Raw genomic sequence first — 15,404 nt, forward strand, 5'->3', positions numbered from 1 at the left:
TACCTATTTACTCTGGCAAACTTTTGATTATCTGGTATGTACCAAACTGGTTCTGGCCTCTGGAAATTTGAAGGTGCCTGAGCCAAGGTCTTGACCGTCTAGGAGCACAATTTGGTAGGAGTGACCACTGGATAACAGACACCTGAATGTAGTAGTGTCTTATGAGCTGTGCTAGAGAGAGGCCCAGGGAGGAGAGCTGCTGGGATGGGAGGGGCACACAGCCCAGACCTGGGCTACAAATGGGGCCCCAGAGGAGAGAACTTGACCAAGTCTTGGTGAAGAGTGAAGAGTGAGCCTTAGCCAGGCCGAGAAAGGAAGCCTGAGCACTTGAAGCAACGCTTGCCGAGGTGAAAGAGTGTTCTGGTTACAAGGAGCTGTAACTCTTCTGCATGGCCAAATGTTAGTGTCTGAGAGGAGGAGAAGCCAGAGTGCGGGCTGTGGAGGTCCCCAGGGGACTAGGCCATGAAGGGCTCTGAAGCTCACACTGAGGAATCTAAGTTTTAATCTCAAGACAAATATTTATTAAACATTTGTGGATGAGGCACGGTGGCTAATACCTGTCATCCCAGCACTTCGAGAGGCTGACAGGAGAATTGCTTGAGCCCATAAGTTCAAGACCAGCCTGGGCAACATAGAGAAATCCTATCTCTACAAAAAAAAAAATAATAATAATAATAAGTATGGTGGCACACACCTGTGGTCCCAGCTGCTTAGGAGGTTGAAATGGGAAAATTGCCTAGGCCCAGCAGGTCAAGGCTGCAGTGATCTATGATTGCACCACTGCACTCCAGCCTGGGCAACAGAGCAAGACCTTGTCTCAAAAGAAAAATGTATTAAATATTTGTGGAGCACCTACTACATGTCAGGTCTGTTCTAGGCAATGGAGATTCAACAGTAAAGAAAATAAATAGTATTCCTGCTCTCGGGGTTTACATTCTGCTTTGGGATATAGACTGTAAACAAACATGATATGTCAGGTGGCAAAGGCTGTGAAAAAGAAGACAGTGAATGTAGAATGGGGTGCTATTTTGTGTAGGATGGTGAGGGAAGGTTGCTCTGATAAGGTGACATTTGATCAAAGAGCTGAAGCCAGTGAGTGGGGAGCCATGGGCGTACATGTAGGAAGAGGCTTTCAAGTCAAGGGAACAGGCGGAACACAGGCACCAGGGAGGAAGTAGGTTTAGTGTCTTCCAGGAATCAGAAGGAGGGTGGGGTGGGTGCAGGCGAGAGCTGCAGGCAGCGGAGGAGGCTTGAGGTGAAGTCAGGCGGGTAGCTGGCACCCAGGTTGTGAAGGGCCTATAGGCGGCCATAAAGACTTTGACTTTACTTGAAATGAATCAGGGTGCCATTGGAGGCCTTGAAACAGAGGTGACTTGATCTGGCAGATTCTTTTTTTGTTTTGTTTTTCTTTGAGACAGGGTCTTGCACTGTCACCCAGGCTAGAATGAAGTGGTGTCATCGTGGCTCACTGTAGCCTCAAACTCCCAGGCTCAAGCAGTCCTCCTGCCTCAGCCCTCCAAGTAGCTAGGACCATAGATGCAAGCCACCATGCCCAGCTAATTTAAAAAAATGTGTTTGTGTTAGAGATGGGGTCTTACTATGTTGCCCAGGCTGGTCTGGAACTCATGGCCTCTAGCGATCTTCCCACCTCAGCCTCCCAAAGTGCTAGGATCACAGGTGTGAGTCACCATGCCCAGCAGTCTGGCAGGTTTTAACAAGATCTCTCTGGTTGTAATGTGGAAAATGGACTTGGGTGGTGGGGCAAGAGTGAGAGGAGAGATGAACTAGGAGCTTGTAGCAGTAGTCCAGGTAAGAGATGGTGACATGAACTAGGGTGAGGGTGACAGGAATAGGGAAAAGTGGGAGGCAGTGAAGGGTTTGTGGGTTGTGGGTTTTTTTTTTTTTTTTTTTGAGATGGAGTCTCGCTCTGTTGCCCAGGCTAGAGTGCAGTGGTGTAGTCTCGGCTCATTGCATTCTCCACCTCCCGGGTTCAAGTGATTCTCCTGCCTCATCCTCCCAAGTAGCTGGGATTACAGGCGCCCGTCACCACGCCTGGCTAATTTTTGTATTTTTAGTAGAGACGGGTTCATTCTGCTTTCCCAAAGAGTTTGCCACGTTGGCCATGCTGATCTTGAACTCCTGACCTCAGGTGATCCACCCGCCTCAGCCCCCTAAAGTGCTGGGATTATAGGCATGGACCACTCAGCCTGGCCGCAGTGAAGTGTTTGTGAACATGATCAAATTTGTGTTTTGAAGTAACTCTGATAGTGCCCAGGGAAAAAAAAGGGGGTTGGGATCAAGAGGTAAAGAACAGAGGCCAGTGGTTGCCCTGTCAAGGCAAGAAATGATGAGTGGCTTGGAGCAGACGTTTGCTTGCTGGTTAGCACATTCTTCACCTTGAGTGCAGACTCTTTGGGAAAGCAGAATGAAACCAGGAGGCCGGCCAGGCTCAGAGGCTCACACTTGTAATCTCAGCACTTTAGGAGGCCGAGGTGGGAGGATCACTTGAGCCCAAGAGTTTGAGACCAGCCTGGGCAACATAGTGAGACCCCATCTCTATTAAACAAAATAAAACAAAAGACACCAGGAGGCCATATGTTAAATATGAGGAACCAGTTAAGCAAAGGAGTCCTGGTTGGGCGATGACTATTACTAAACCGAAGAGACAATATGTCTACAGGGTAGAGGAGGCAATGGGGAGAAGGTTTTACTTCTCACCACTTATCTCAAAATGGCTGGTCCAACCCCTTTATCCTTGCTGGCCATGCCTCTCCCAAGACCAGCCTCCCTTCTCAAACTTCCCAATCCCTGGATTGGATACCCACATTTTCTTCTTCCATGCAGATGGCACTTACCTCTTAGGACCTGGTACAGAGCCTACCTTGAAGTGTTCTCTCCCTCTCCCAGTCTTTCGTGCTTTGAGTGCCTGCAGCACCTCATCTTACTGTGTATTGTCTCATATTGTGCTCTAATAAATAACGCTTTTAAAATAAACTGAACCGTATTCAAGGACTGCAGTGTTTTTCTTTTGCATTTTTAGTCTGCCACAGTGTATATAGTAAATCCAGGCACCTTGTAAATATCTAGTCGGTCAGATCTCTAACCTTGATCAGAAAAATGGCCCCAGTTTCATCCCGCCCCTGCTCCTGCAGGGACACAGCCAAGTGTTGAACAGAAATATGGGGCAGAGGAGCCAGTATGGTATGTGGATGTGGTCACGCACCTCACTCAGTAGAAGGGGCCACTCCTGCCTTCTTTAATATTCAAATCTCATCCATCTCCTTAAGGCTCAACTCATTCAGGAAACAGAGGTATAGTGTGAGTCAGGCACTTGCTGGGCAATGGTGTTGTAGAATTTAAAAAACAACCAAAAGTATTATCCCTGCCCTCATAATGTGTACCGTTTAACTAGGAAAACAAGCATTAAATAGATGAGTAGGTTTGTTTGAATAATGGTAGGTGTGCAGGAGTGGTATAAAGCACATGATAGGGAGGTTGACTCTCCAGTGGGGGATCAGAAGACTTCACTGGAGATCTGCTAACCAGCACCTGAAGTATGAAATGGAATTAGCTAAGGGAAATGGGAGGACAGAATGATACCTTTGAGGAATTTGAGTGAATCGGTTCAGCTATACCTAAGCAAACAAGAGAAGGGTACAGAATAAGCTGAAGCCTCTGTGAAACCTTCCCTCACTGCTCCAGCTAACTCAGCTCTGCTTTCAATGTCTTTTTGCACTAATTGTCTTTGCCATACTTTATTATATACTTTCTGAGACAGAAGTCTAACCAGGAATTAGCTAGATATAGTGGCATATGCGTGTAGTCCCAGCTACTCTGGAGGCTAAGGTGGGAGGATTACTTGAGCTCAGGCAGTTGAGGCTGCAGTGAGTCATGATTGAGCCACTGGACTCCAAGCTGGGTGAGACAGAGTGAGCCTGTCTCAAAAAAAAAAAAAAAAAAAGCCTAACCGAAAGTACATAGCTCAAGGAGGCCATGGTCACAGGTGACTCATGGTTTAACAAGGCCAAGTGATTCTAGACAATCAGCTCTGTAGCATCAGAACTGACAACTGGGAGACATGGGGCACCTCAGCCAGCCAGCCATGTGTCCATGGGATGGTGGAGGAAGAAGTGATTAGAGTAGGGTATGAAGCAGTGAAAGACCTTTGACCTAGCCGTTAATTTTAGCTAGCGAGCCAGGAGAAATCTTAGCATGTTTGCCCAAAGAATATTTATTACAGTAATGTTTATAATAGCAGAACACTGGAAATAATCACAGTACCTGCTGACAGGGACTGGTTCATTGATTCAGCAAGTATTTTTTAAGCGCCCACTAGGTGCCGGGCGTTGTTCTGGGCACCAGGCATATAATTGATCAAGATAAAGTCCCTGTTCCCATGGAGCTTACAGTGGAGAGACAGACAATAGGGTAACAAGCTAATATCTCCAATCATTGCTAGAAGCACAAGTGTCCTTTCTATCGGAATCTGTTATGTTCTTGAGTTCAGGTGAAAAGAACTGGGCAGTGAGAGATAGCTGCACTAGCAGGAAAATTAAACATGTAATGCGATGGACAGTGGAGGTGCTAAGACAGCTTTCCCGAGGAGGCGATGCTTGAGGTGATGCCTGAATAACTAGTTAACTAGTTGTCAACCATGTGGAGATGCAGGAGGCTAGGTAATAACAAACAAAAGGGCTGGGAAGAAGTTTGATGTAGTCAAGGAATATCAAGATCAGCATGCGACAGCCTGGTGAGCCATGAGGGAATTGCATTTTACTCTCTTTTTTTGAGACAGAGTCTCACTCCATCATCCAGGCTGGAGTACAATGACATGATCATGGCTCACTGCAACCTCCGCCTCCTGGGCTCAAGTGATCCTCAGCCTCCTGAGTAACTGGGACTGTAGGCACACACCACCATGCCAGGCTAATTTTTTGATCTTTTGTAGAGATGGGGTTTTGCTCTGTTGCCCAGGATAGTCTCAAACTCTTGAGCTTGTGTAACAAAGGAAGTGAATGGGCTCAAGCGATCTGCCGGCCTTGACCTCTCAAACTGTTGGGATTACAGGTGTGAACCACCCGTGCCCTGTCGCATTTTATTCTTAATACAGCAAGGTGTTGTTGGTTTTAATCAGTGGGTACCTGTGATACAGGTGTACTGTGAAGTACTATGAAGCAGTTCAATAAGGTGCAATTATTCCACTATGCAAACATCTCCAGGATACATAGCTAAATCAAAAAGCAAGTTGTAGAACAATATGTATGGTATTTCATAAAACAAGATTCTGTGTTGGGGTGTGAGTATGGTTAAGTGGGTGGGTGGGGTGTTAAAAAACATGAACAAGGGACTTTGTGTATACACCAAACTATTAAGAGTGGTTATTTCTGAAGGTAAAGTGGGATTGGTTATGGCGGTGAAGGAAGGTCGTCACTTTTTACTACCCACCGTATTTGGATTTTGTAACAAAGTGAACAAGCAGCAATGAATTGGTGATTGTATAAAAAGGCTTGGCTTTGAAAGAAACCAAGAAGATAGCTAGGTAGGGATACAGGTCTGCAGGACAAATTGCCCCTCATAACTTTCCTGCCTGACATACTAGATCCTTTACAAAATTATGTAAACAACGAGTTTATGTAACCCAACATTGTCTCCTCAGTCTAACAAATGTGTGATCACCACTTCTGATAGATCCTACAGCATGTTCCCAGCATTGCCTTAGAACATTTGTGGGGTTGATCCCCAGTTGAGCAGGAATGTGATCTTACAGGAATCAGTGACATTCAAAGATGTGTCTGTGGACTTCACCCAGGAAGAATGGTACCATGTCGACCCTGCTCAGAGGAGCTTATACAGGGATGTGATGCTGGAGAACTATAGCCACCTGGTTTCTCTTGGTAAGGACCACTTCTCTGAGTGTCTTTCCTGCTGATGGGTCTTTCCTTCCTTCGTTGCTATAGTGGTGGTGCCCAGAGCTTAGGTAACTGACCAGGGTGCTCAGGGGTCAGAGCTTGTTAATCTCATTGGGACCCAGCTTTATGGGGTTTTGAGCCTGCTCTTTAGGTAAAAGGTCTTTATTTTGCAAAACTGGAAATAGGCAATTTGATTGCATGACTCCTTAAGCTGCACCTTTTTTTTCCTTCAGAGTTCCTGAGGATCAAGGACTAGTACTGACTTGTCCTTAGGAGGGTTCTTTGTCCACTTGCACAAACAACCAAATCTTGTGTATTTACCCATGAGCAGGATATCAAGTTTCCAAGCCAGAGGTGATCTTCAAATTGGAGAAAGGAGAAGAGCCATGGATATCAGAGGGAGAAATCCAACGACCTTTCTATCCAGGTAAATGAGTGACAGGCATTAGGAATGAATGCAGATAATGGCACAATTTAGGGAGGGGGAGATACCCTACAGCGGCTGGCTTGGGATCTCCTAGATCTGCATAGGAGGCTGAAGCCATCGCCTGGCTGACACCTTGTAGGTCTCTCTTCAAAAGGGTGCTCCTGCTCCTGCTGGATTATTTTTCCTCTGGTGGCCTCTGGTTCCCTCCATTAATTAGAGATCCCTTCTCTTACTCATTCAGAATTGAACTCCCATATTTCTTCCCTGAATTGAACTCCCGTATCTCTTTCTTGGATTGAACTCCCCCATCTTTTCCTTGTTTAGTCTTGCTGCTTTCACTGTCAGATGCCCCAGACTTGTAGGAAACACCCACAACCTTCCTTGATTCTCTCTCCCTTCATAACCTGCCTTCAGACTCCGTGCCTTGCCACCACCTTCCTTCCATCTCATGTTCGTGCTGCTTTGACTCATTACCTCCCTCCACAGTTCCTGTAGTATCCTCCCCTCCCAGTTCCTCACTTGTTAAGTGCTGCTTAGCTTTAGGTCTTTAGCTTTTCTTGCTTTTCCCCCTAAGTGACCCTGCCTTAAGGAACCTGCCTTCTAGCCTCCTTTCTTGATTACCTCCTTAACAGAGTACCTGCCTCCTGGTAGTTGCAGCTCTTTATTCTATGCTGTAGACTCAGAAGTCTTCCTTATTTGTACCATGGTTACTTTTATCCTTCTCAGAAGTCACATAGTTCATATTAAATACATAAAATCTAAATTCATCACCTTTCATCCCCCACCGGTATGTTTTGCTACCTTGCCTATTTCTCATTTCTTCCCTTGCCTATTAGAGTCCAATGGATTTTTAATTGCTCAGGCTTGATACCCTAATTAGTTTAGTCTTTTATTTCAACCCAGGTTGTTTTCTTCCTATGAGAAGTAGCTTAGATTTTCTTGCCTTTTAACTTCTACTTGTGGCACTATAAACCAGGGCCCAGATTTTTAAATTATTTATTTATTTATTTATTTTATTGAGACAGGATCTCACTCTGTCACCCAGGCTGGAGTGCAGTGGCGTGATCTCAGCTCACTGCAGTCTCTGCCTCCCGGGCTCAAGCAATCCTCCCACCTCAGCCTCCCAAGTAGCTAGGACTATAGATATGTGCCACCACACCCAGCTAATTTTTTGTGTTTTTGGTGGAGAAGAAACGAGGTTTCACCATGTTGCCCAGGTGGTCTTGAACTCCTGAGCTCAAGCAATCCACCCACCTTAGCCTCCCAAAGTTCTGGGATTACAAACGTGAGCGACCACACCAGCCTAATTTTTTATTTTGAGACAGGGTCTTGCTCTGTCACCCAGGGTGGAGTGCAGTGTCTCTATCACAGCTCACTGCAGTTTTGACCTCCTGGGCTCAAGCAATCCTCTTCCCTTTGCTTCCCAAAGTGTTGAGATTACAGGTGTGAACCACTGCTGAGGTCCCAGATTTAGATTGCTATAATTTCCAGTTGGAATAGCTCACTCTGTTTTTTCTTTTTATAAATCAAATGGATTTTTAAAATTATAGCTTTATTGAGGTATAATTCACATACCATGAGATTCACCCCTTTAGAGCATAGAGGTCGGTGGTTTTTTCATATATTCAGATAGTTGTACAAACAGCAACACTATCTAATTTCAGAACATTTTCCTCACACCAGCAAGAAACCTCATACCCATTAACAGTTACTCTCATTCCCCACTCCTCTCACTACCTGGTAACCATTAATCTAATTTCTATTTCTATGGATTTGTATATCCTGGATAGTTTGTATAAATGGAATCATATAATATGGCACTGGCTTCTTTCACTTAGCATGATGTTTTCAAGGTTCAGTCATGTTCTAGCATGTATCAGTACATCATTCTTTTTTACCATTGAGTAATATTCCATTGTATGGATATATCACATTTTGTTTAATTATTCATCAGTTGCTGAACCACACTGAATTGATTTTATTTATTTATTTATTTATTTAATTTATTTTGAGACAGAATCTCACTCTGTCACCCAGGTTGGAATGCAGTGGCTGTGATCTGAGGTCACTATAAGCTCCACCTCCTGGGCTCAAGCAATTCTCATGCCTCAGCCTCCCAAGTAGCTGGGACTACAGGCACACACCAACACGCCTGGCTAGTTTATGTATTTTTAGTAGAGATGGGGTTTCTATTAAAACCATATTGGCCAGCCTGGTCTCAAACTCCTGGCCTAATATGATCCTCCTGCCTCAGCCTCCCAAAGTGCTGGGGTTACAGGCCTGAGCCACCATGCCCAGCCCCTGGATTTTAATGCTCTATCTTCTTTTTTTTTTTTTTGAGATGGAGTCTCACTCTGTCACCCAGGCTGGAATGCAGTGGCATGATGCAGTGGCATGATCTCAGCTCACTGCAATCTCCACCTGCCAGGTTCAAGCAGTGCTCCTGCCTCAGCCTCCTGAGTAGCTGGGAGTAGAGGTGCATGCCGCCATGCCTGGCTAATTTTTTGTATTTTAATAGAGACAGGGCAATCTGCCCACCTAAGCCTCCCAAAGTGCTGGGATTACAGGCATGAGCCACTGCGCCCAGCCTAATGCTTGATCTTCTTAAAATTTCTGACAAACCGTTGCTATTACTCTCTGTACTTTACTATGGAAAATAGAAACTCCCTGATTTAAAACTTCCCTATAATACTTCCAGTATTATCCTTCTATTCCTGCTAAAACAGATCCCCTTAGGTTGAACTTCTCTTAATATTCTCTGTATGCAGTGTATCTTTTCCCTCATTGGGCAATATATTCTGCCTAACCAAAGCCATTTGTTCTTTGAGTTCAAGATCTATCTAATCCATGAGACCTGATATATACTAATATATTTATTTATTTCTTCCTTTCCTGACAACAAATATCGTTTATATCATCTACACTATAAAAACTCAGATTTAATAATATACCATCTGATGGTTTTACCCTTTTTTAGTTGCCAAAAGATTGTCTTGTTTCTATTCAAGCTCTGTTTATTATGGTATTTCTATATATTTTATCTGTGTGGCAGAACATATAGAAAGCAATCAGAACATACTTGATTGATCAGTAAGAAATCTGGTTAGCAAGAAAACTTTTCTCATTTATTCATTTCCACAAGCATTTTTTGCATGTCCCACTGAGAACAATTCTTAAAAAAATTACAAGGCATTCTCTGTCCTCAGGAGTTGAGTGGATTCTTATTGCAGGATAAGGAGTTTGGGGGTTTAGGGCCTTATTGTGATTTCCTCTCTCAACATTTTATTATGAACATTTTCAAATAGGAAAGTTGAAAAAAATTTTACAGTCAGTACCACATACCTACCACCAAGATTATCACATTTGTTGTTGTTAACATGTTATTTTATTTGCTTTGTTAACATGTGTTTTATTTGCTTTATCATGTATTTCTTTAGCCATCTATCAATCCATCTTACTTTTTGATGCATTTCCAAGTAAGTTGCAGGCATAATTACATTTCACCCCTACACTTTTAGTATGTATGTCGTTAACTAGAATTCAATTTTTTTTAGTTTTTAAAAGAAAATGTTATATACAGTGAAATGTACAAGTCTTATATGTACCATCCAGTTGGTTTTGACAAATGCATTCACTTGCCTAGCCCAAATTCCTATTGACATAGAACATTTCCATCACTCCAAAAAGCTCTCTGCCCTTAGTTTTTAAAGGTTATCATTCTTAAACGCTAAAAATTAATCAATTTGCTTGTATCAGTGTTCTGAAGTAAAAACAGGGACTTAAAGATCAATTTATTAGCCAGATTGAAATAAATTTTTTGGTCAAGGGAGGTAATTAGTGTACAACCAGAGCTCAAATAGATGAAAACCACAGTACCAGTTGTAAAGACAAAGATGATTTGCCTCCTGATCAAGGACCTCCTCGATCTCCAAGGGTTATACTTTACAAACTGAGAAAATGCAGTATTTCAAATAATCTTTTCAGTTATATTGCTGGGTACAGATTTTCTCTGCAGCATTTGGAGACCTAGAACCTCAGAGTTGACAGTAAAGAAATTATGAAATGGATATATTAGAAAGACAGATTTTGTGGTGGTTTATAAAAGGATAGGAGGCATGGAGAGCATATAGGATCCTAAGATGGACTATGATCCTGTTCCATTTGTATCTGTGCCTAATACAGTCCTGCTCACTTATTTCCTTATTTTCTAACCAGCCCTCCTAGATGGGCTTTCCTTATTCTCTGGACTTAACCACATACTCTGGATCTGCAGTCTTCACTATCATTTATTCACTTTTCCTTTTCTCCATTTTGGGTCTTCTTCTTAGGATACAGGACTAATTTCAAAACACAGTCATATGTAACTTATATCTCTTTCTTCATTCCTACTCTAGCAGTTTATTTCAACAGGAAGGAATAGGGGACTTTTGTACTTTGGATTTCTTTCAGACTGGAAGACCAGGCCTGAAGTCAAATCATCACATTTGCAGCAGGATGTATCAGAAGTATCCCACTGCACACATGGTCTCTCACATGCTACATTAGAAGACTCCTGGGATGTTAGCAGCCAGTTAGACAGGCAGCAGGAAAACTGGAAGAGACATCTGGGATCAGAGGCATCCACCCAGAAGAAAATAATTACACCACAAGAAAGTTTTGAGCAAAATAAATTTGGTGAAAACTCTAGATTGAACACCAATTTGGTTACACAACTGAACATTCCTGCAAGAATAAGGCCTAGTGAATGTGAGACCCTTGGAAGCAATTTGGGACATAATGCGGACTTACTTAATCAGAATAATATTCTTGCAAAAAAGAAACCCTATAAGTGTGATAAATGTAGAAAAGCCTTTATTCATAGATCATCGCTTACTAAACATGAGAAAACTCATAAAGGAGAGGGAGCTTTCCCTAATGGAACAGATCAAGGAATTTATCCTGGAAAGAAACACCATGAATGTAGTGACTGTGGGAAAACCTTTCTCTGGAAGACACAACTTACTGAGCATCAGAGAATTCACACTGGGGAGAAACCCTTTGAATGCAATGTGTGTGGAAAGGCCTTCAGGCATAGCTCATCTCTTGGTCAGCATGAGAATGCTCATACCGGAGAGAAACCCTATCAGTGTAGTCTCTGTGGGAAAGCCTTCCAGCGCAGCTCCTCCCTTGTTCAACACCAGCGAATTCACACTGGAGAGAAACCATATCGATGTAATCTATGTGGGAGGTCCTTTAGGCATGGCACATCCCTCACTCAACATGAGGTCACACATAGTGGAGAGAAGCCCTTCCAGTGTAAGGAATGTGGGAAGGCCTTTAGTCGATGTTCTTCCCTTGTCCAACATGAGAGGACTCATACTGGAGAGAAACCTTTTGAATGTAGCATATGTGGGAGGGCTTTTGGTCAGAGCCCATCCCTTTATAAACATATGAGGATTCATAAGAGAGGCAAACCTTACCAAAGCAGTAACTACAGCATAGACTTCAAGCACAGCTCATCTCTCACTCAAGATGAAAGCACTCTTACCGAAGTGAAATCCTACCATTGTAATGACCGTGGGGAAGACTTTAGTCACATTACAGACTTTACTGACCATCAGAGGATCCATACTGGAGAGAACCCCTATGATTGTGAGCAGGCTTTTAGTCAGCAAGCTATTTCTCATCCTGGAGAGAAACCCTATCAATGTAATGTATGTGGGAAAGCTTTCAAAAGGAGTACAAGTTTCATAGAGCATCACAGAATTCATACTGGAGAGAAACCCTATGAATGTAATGAGTGTGGAGAAGCCTTTAGTCGACGCTCATCGCTTACTCAACATGAGAGAACCCACACTGGAGAGAAACCCTATGAATGTATTGACTGTGGGAAAGCCTTTAGTCAAAGTTCATCTCTCATTCAGCATGAGAGAACTCATACTGGAGAGAAGCCCTATGAATGTAATGAATGTGGGAGAGCCTTCCGAAAAAAAACCAACCTGCATGATCATCAGAGAATTCATACTGGAGAAAAACCCTATTCTTGTAAGGAATGTGGGAAAAACTTCAGCCGAAGTTCAGCTCTTACTAAACACCAGAGAATTCATACTCGAAATAAACTCTAGGAACCGTGAAATTAAGGAATTTGCAGAATGCTTTAGCTAAAATGTTGTTCTGATTCAGGATCAGAGGATTCTTAGAGAGAGCGAGCTTGGGAATGTAATGAATTATGTGTGTGTTTATACATTGTGTGTGGAGAAAACTGCCAGTAGACAGATTTTTTTTAACATAAATACACATTCTCTGATCTGATTACAGACTAGTGTAAAAACAACTACATATATGTAGCTGGTTGGGGATGATATACCTATATGTTGGACTTTGCTTTTGAATATATGTATGCAGGATATCATCAAGTTTCAACATCTTGACTTGTGACCCCAAATGTCAACTGCTTTTTTAAAAAATAAATTCCTGCAGTAATAACCAAAACTCATTTTAAAAATTGCTTGACAACTGCACTCAACTGCAGCTCTTACATTAACTTCACCGTGGAAACCAGTTCCAACTCCAGGAAGTCACCATTCAAAGAATTAGATCAACTAGCCCAACCACTTCATTGTACAGATGAAGAGACTGAAAGCCAAAGATGTGAAGTGGTTTCCACAGTATGATACAGCCTATAAGGGTAAAGCTGGGTTAAAAATGTAGGTTTCCTGGATTTGGGGCCCCATGGCCTTGCCAGTGAAAAGGTTATTTTCTGACTCAGAGGGCTTTAAAATAAATTTTAAGATACATCAGATATGCAAACATTTAATGGGCACCTATGGGTTGGACACTTTGAGAATTCTTAAAAGTGGCAGCAAAATGTATGCAAATTTATCACAAACTATTTAAAGCAACTTCTTGGAGGCTTACAAACCACAATTTAACAGAAACTGTAGATAGTTGAACTACTAGTGACTTTTTTCCCCTTTTCCCAGTTACAATTATACTTTCAGCTAACATATGCCAGTTTCACAGAACTATTAGGTCCCTTTATTGTACTTTTTATGGCATGTCCATGAAAAAGCACTGTCTTAAGCCTACAGTATCAGATCAATGGGAAAACAACAGAAAACTAAGAGGAGAAGTTTCCCCTGTTAATTTTATTGCAGAAAAGTGTAAGTCTAATTGCCCATTGCCATAAATTTTGTCTTTTACTCAGAGAAACAACATGCACTGGCTCATTTTATGTGCAAAGAAAATATTTCACCATTAAAAAAATTAACTTGGCTAGATATGGTGTCTCACACCTGTAATCCCAGCACTTTGGGTGGCTAAGGCAGATAGACTGCTTAAGCCTAGGAGTTCAAGACCAGCCTGGACAACATGGTGAAACCCCATCTCTTTAAAAAAAAAAAAAATCCAAAAATTAGCTGGGCATGGTGGCATGCAGCTGTAGTCCCAGCTACTCAGGAGGCTGAGGTGGGAGGATCACTGGAACCCGGGAGCAGAGACTGCAGTGAGCTGAGATCACACTACTGCATTCCAGCCTGAGCAGCAGAGCAAGACACACACACACACGTCAATTTATTTTAGTTCTATAAGGCTTTTCCATTAGTAAAGCGTCAGCTAAGCTGCAGTGGCCTGCTCCATCCCCTAATGACTCCCATGGGCTATCCTAAAGGAATTTCCAGAACCTTTGTTGGTGTGTTGACATTGACCACGCAGACCAATTTGGGCACAACTGGACATTGATTCCTTTTACACAGGAGCTGCCTCCCAAAGATAGATAAATTTTCCCAGCCCTAAATATGAATCGTGGGGCAAGATGATATTGATGGTGAACCTTTCCTCCTGGATTCTTTGCATGCCAGATAGCAGGATCCATTGCCTTTCTCTCATCATGGATGGCATGCAGCAGCACCCAAGTATTCTTCATTCTTTGCAGGGAAAAAATTGTGCATGGGGGCTGAAATATAGTATGTGTAGCTCAATTAGTCTCTCCTCTGTGATGCAAAATGGAATATTCCATGGCAGATCTGCCCTTCTGAGATGCTGACCATCCAAAACACCTTGTTTATGGTGCTCCATGATTAGCTCACACACAATGCCAAGGCCATGCTTGTATCGTCTGATACATAGTTTGACAATGGGTAATTCTACTCAGACCTTCCCTACTGATTGGCTAGGATGCCTGTCAGGAACTCATTTTGCTACTGGTTGTTTGGGGATCCCCATAGTGGACTACTTTCAGGAATGGCATGAATTGTAACCAACTGAGTGCTGCTCCCACTGTTATGGAAGTTTATAAAACCTTAGTTCCGGAAGACCCAAAGGAGACTACTGGTTTGTGTTTGGAGCTTGGCCTAGATCCAACCACCACTCTCTGAACCTCAGCACATCTTCATTGACAGGGAGGGAGCCCAGGACATATGTGTGGCTCATTGACCAGAAGCCTTTCTTAGTCCCAACAGCCATGCACCATGCACTTAGGGATACCCAGCCTTTTAGAGCTACGTGAAATGCATCCTTGTAACATCATTGTATTCTTTCAATAAATAGCCTTCTGAGTTGAATGGGAGTCAGTTTGTCGTTTTCAATTTTCAGAACTTGGCTAAGATTAAAGAGTGGTGCACCAAGAAGGAGGAATTAACTGCTAAACTCATCACAGCCAGGTGAGTTAATAGCTACCATTTATTGAATGCTTACTACTTTAAAGACATCGTGCTAAGTGTTTCACATCTGTCATTTCATTCAATCTTTATAACTTCTGGTTAGCGGTGTGGTGGTAGCTCTTTGCCCAGCATTTTCCCCCTTTTCCTCTTGTAACAATCTGATTGTATTGACTGTAGGAACCTAAATCAGGATGCCCCTGGGGCTCACTGATAGTTTTAGGGGCAGGCATGAGACCTACTTCAGCTAATCAGAGTCCTTTGCCAGAATTTTTTCCAAGTAGAGCTGGAAGGAGCCCTACTTTGGTCTTTCGTGTTGCTAGGCCAAAAGATAAAGGCCTAGAGCTTCCTGGAACCTGATTTCTTACCAGAGATGGGAAGTAGGAGAGGACAAGGTTGACATGATGGTGTTCTTGTTTCTATTTCCTGATG

At 42.9% G+C, this 15,404-nt stretch overlaps 1 protein-coding gene across 9 annotated transcripts in view; it reads left to right on the plus strand.

Moving 5' to 3' along the window:
* The window catches only part of ZFP90 (ZFP90 zinc finger protein), a 36,624-nt gene that overhangs the window by 12,690 nt on the left and 8,530 nt on the right, over positions 1–15,404 (plus strand). For 4 of the 9 annotated variants that reach the window (XM_054454104.2, XM_054454102.2, XM_054454105.2 and 1 more), the window contains exons 3-5: positions 5,768–5,894; positions 6,241–6,336; positions 10,786–14,876. In XM_054454104.2, the coding sequence (XP_054310079.1) occupies positions 5,768–5,894; positions 6,241–6,336; positions 10,786–12,440 (1,878 nt within the window). In that variant the 3' untranslated portion in view covers positions 12,441–14,876. Of the gene's footprint in view, positions 1–5,767; positions 5,895–6,240; positions 6,337–10,730; positions 14,877–15,404 lie in introns of those variants that run through there. The other 5 variants (XM_054454107.2, XM_054454108.2, XM_063654473.1 and 2 more) reach the window with 3 other exon arrangements.

This window comes from Pongo pygmaeus, chromosome 18 (assembly GCF_028885625.2).
Source record: "Pongo pygmaeus isolate AG05252 chromosome 18, NHGRI_mPonPyg2-v2.0_pri, whole genome shotgun sequence".
NCBI lineage: Eukaryota > Metazoa > Chordata > Mammalia > Primates > Hominidae > Pongo > Pongo pygmaeus.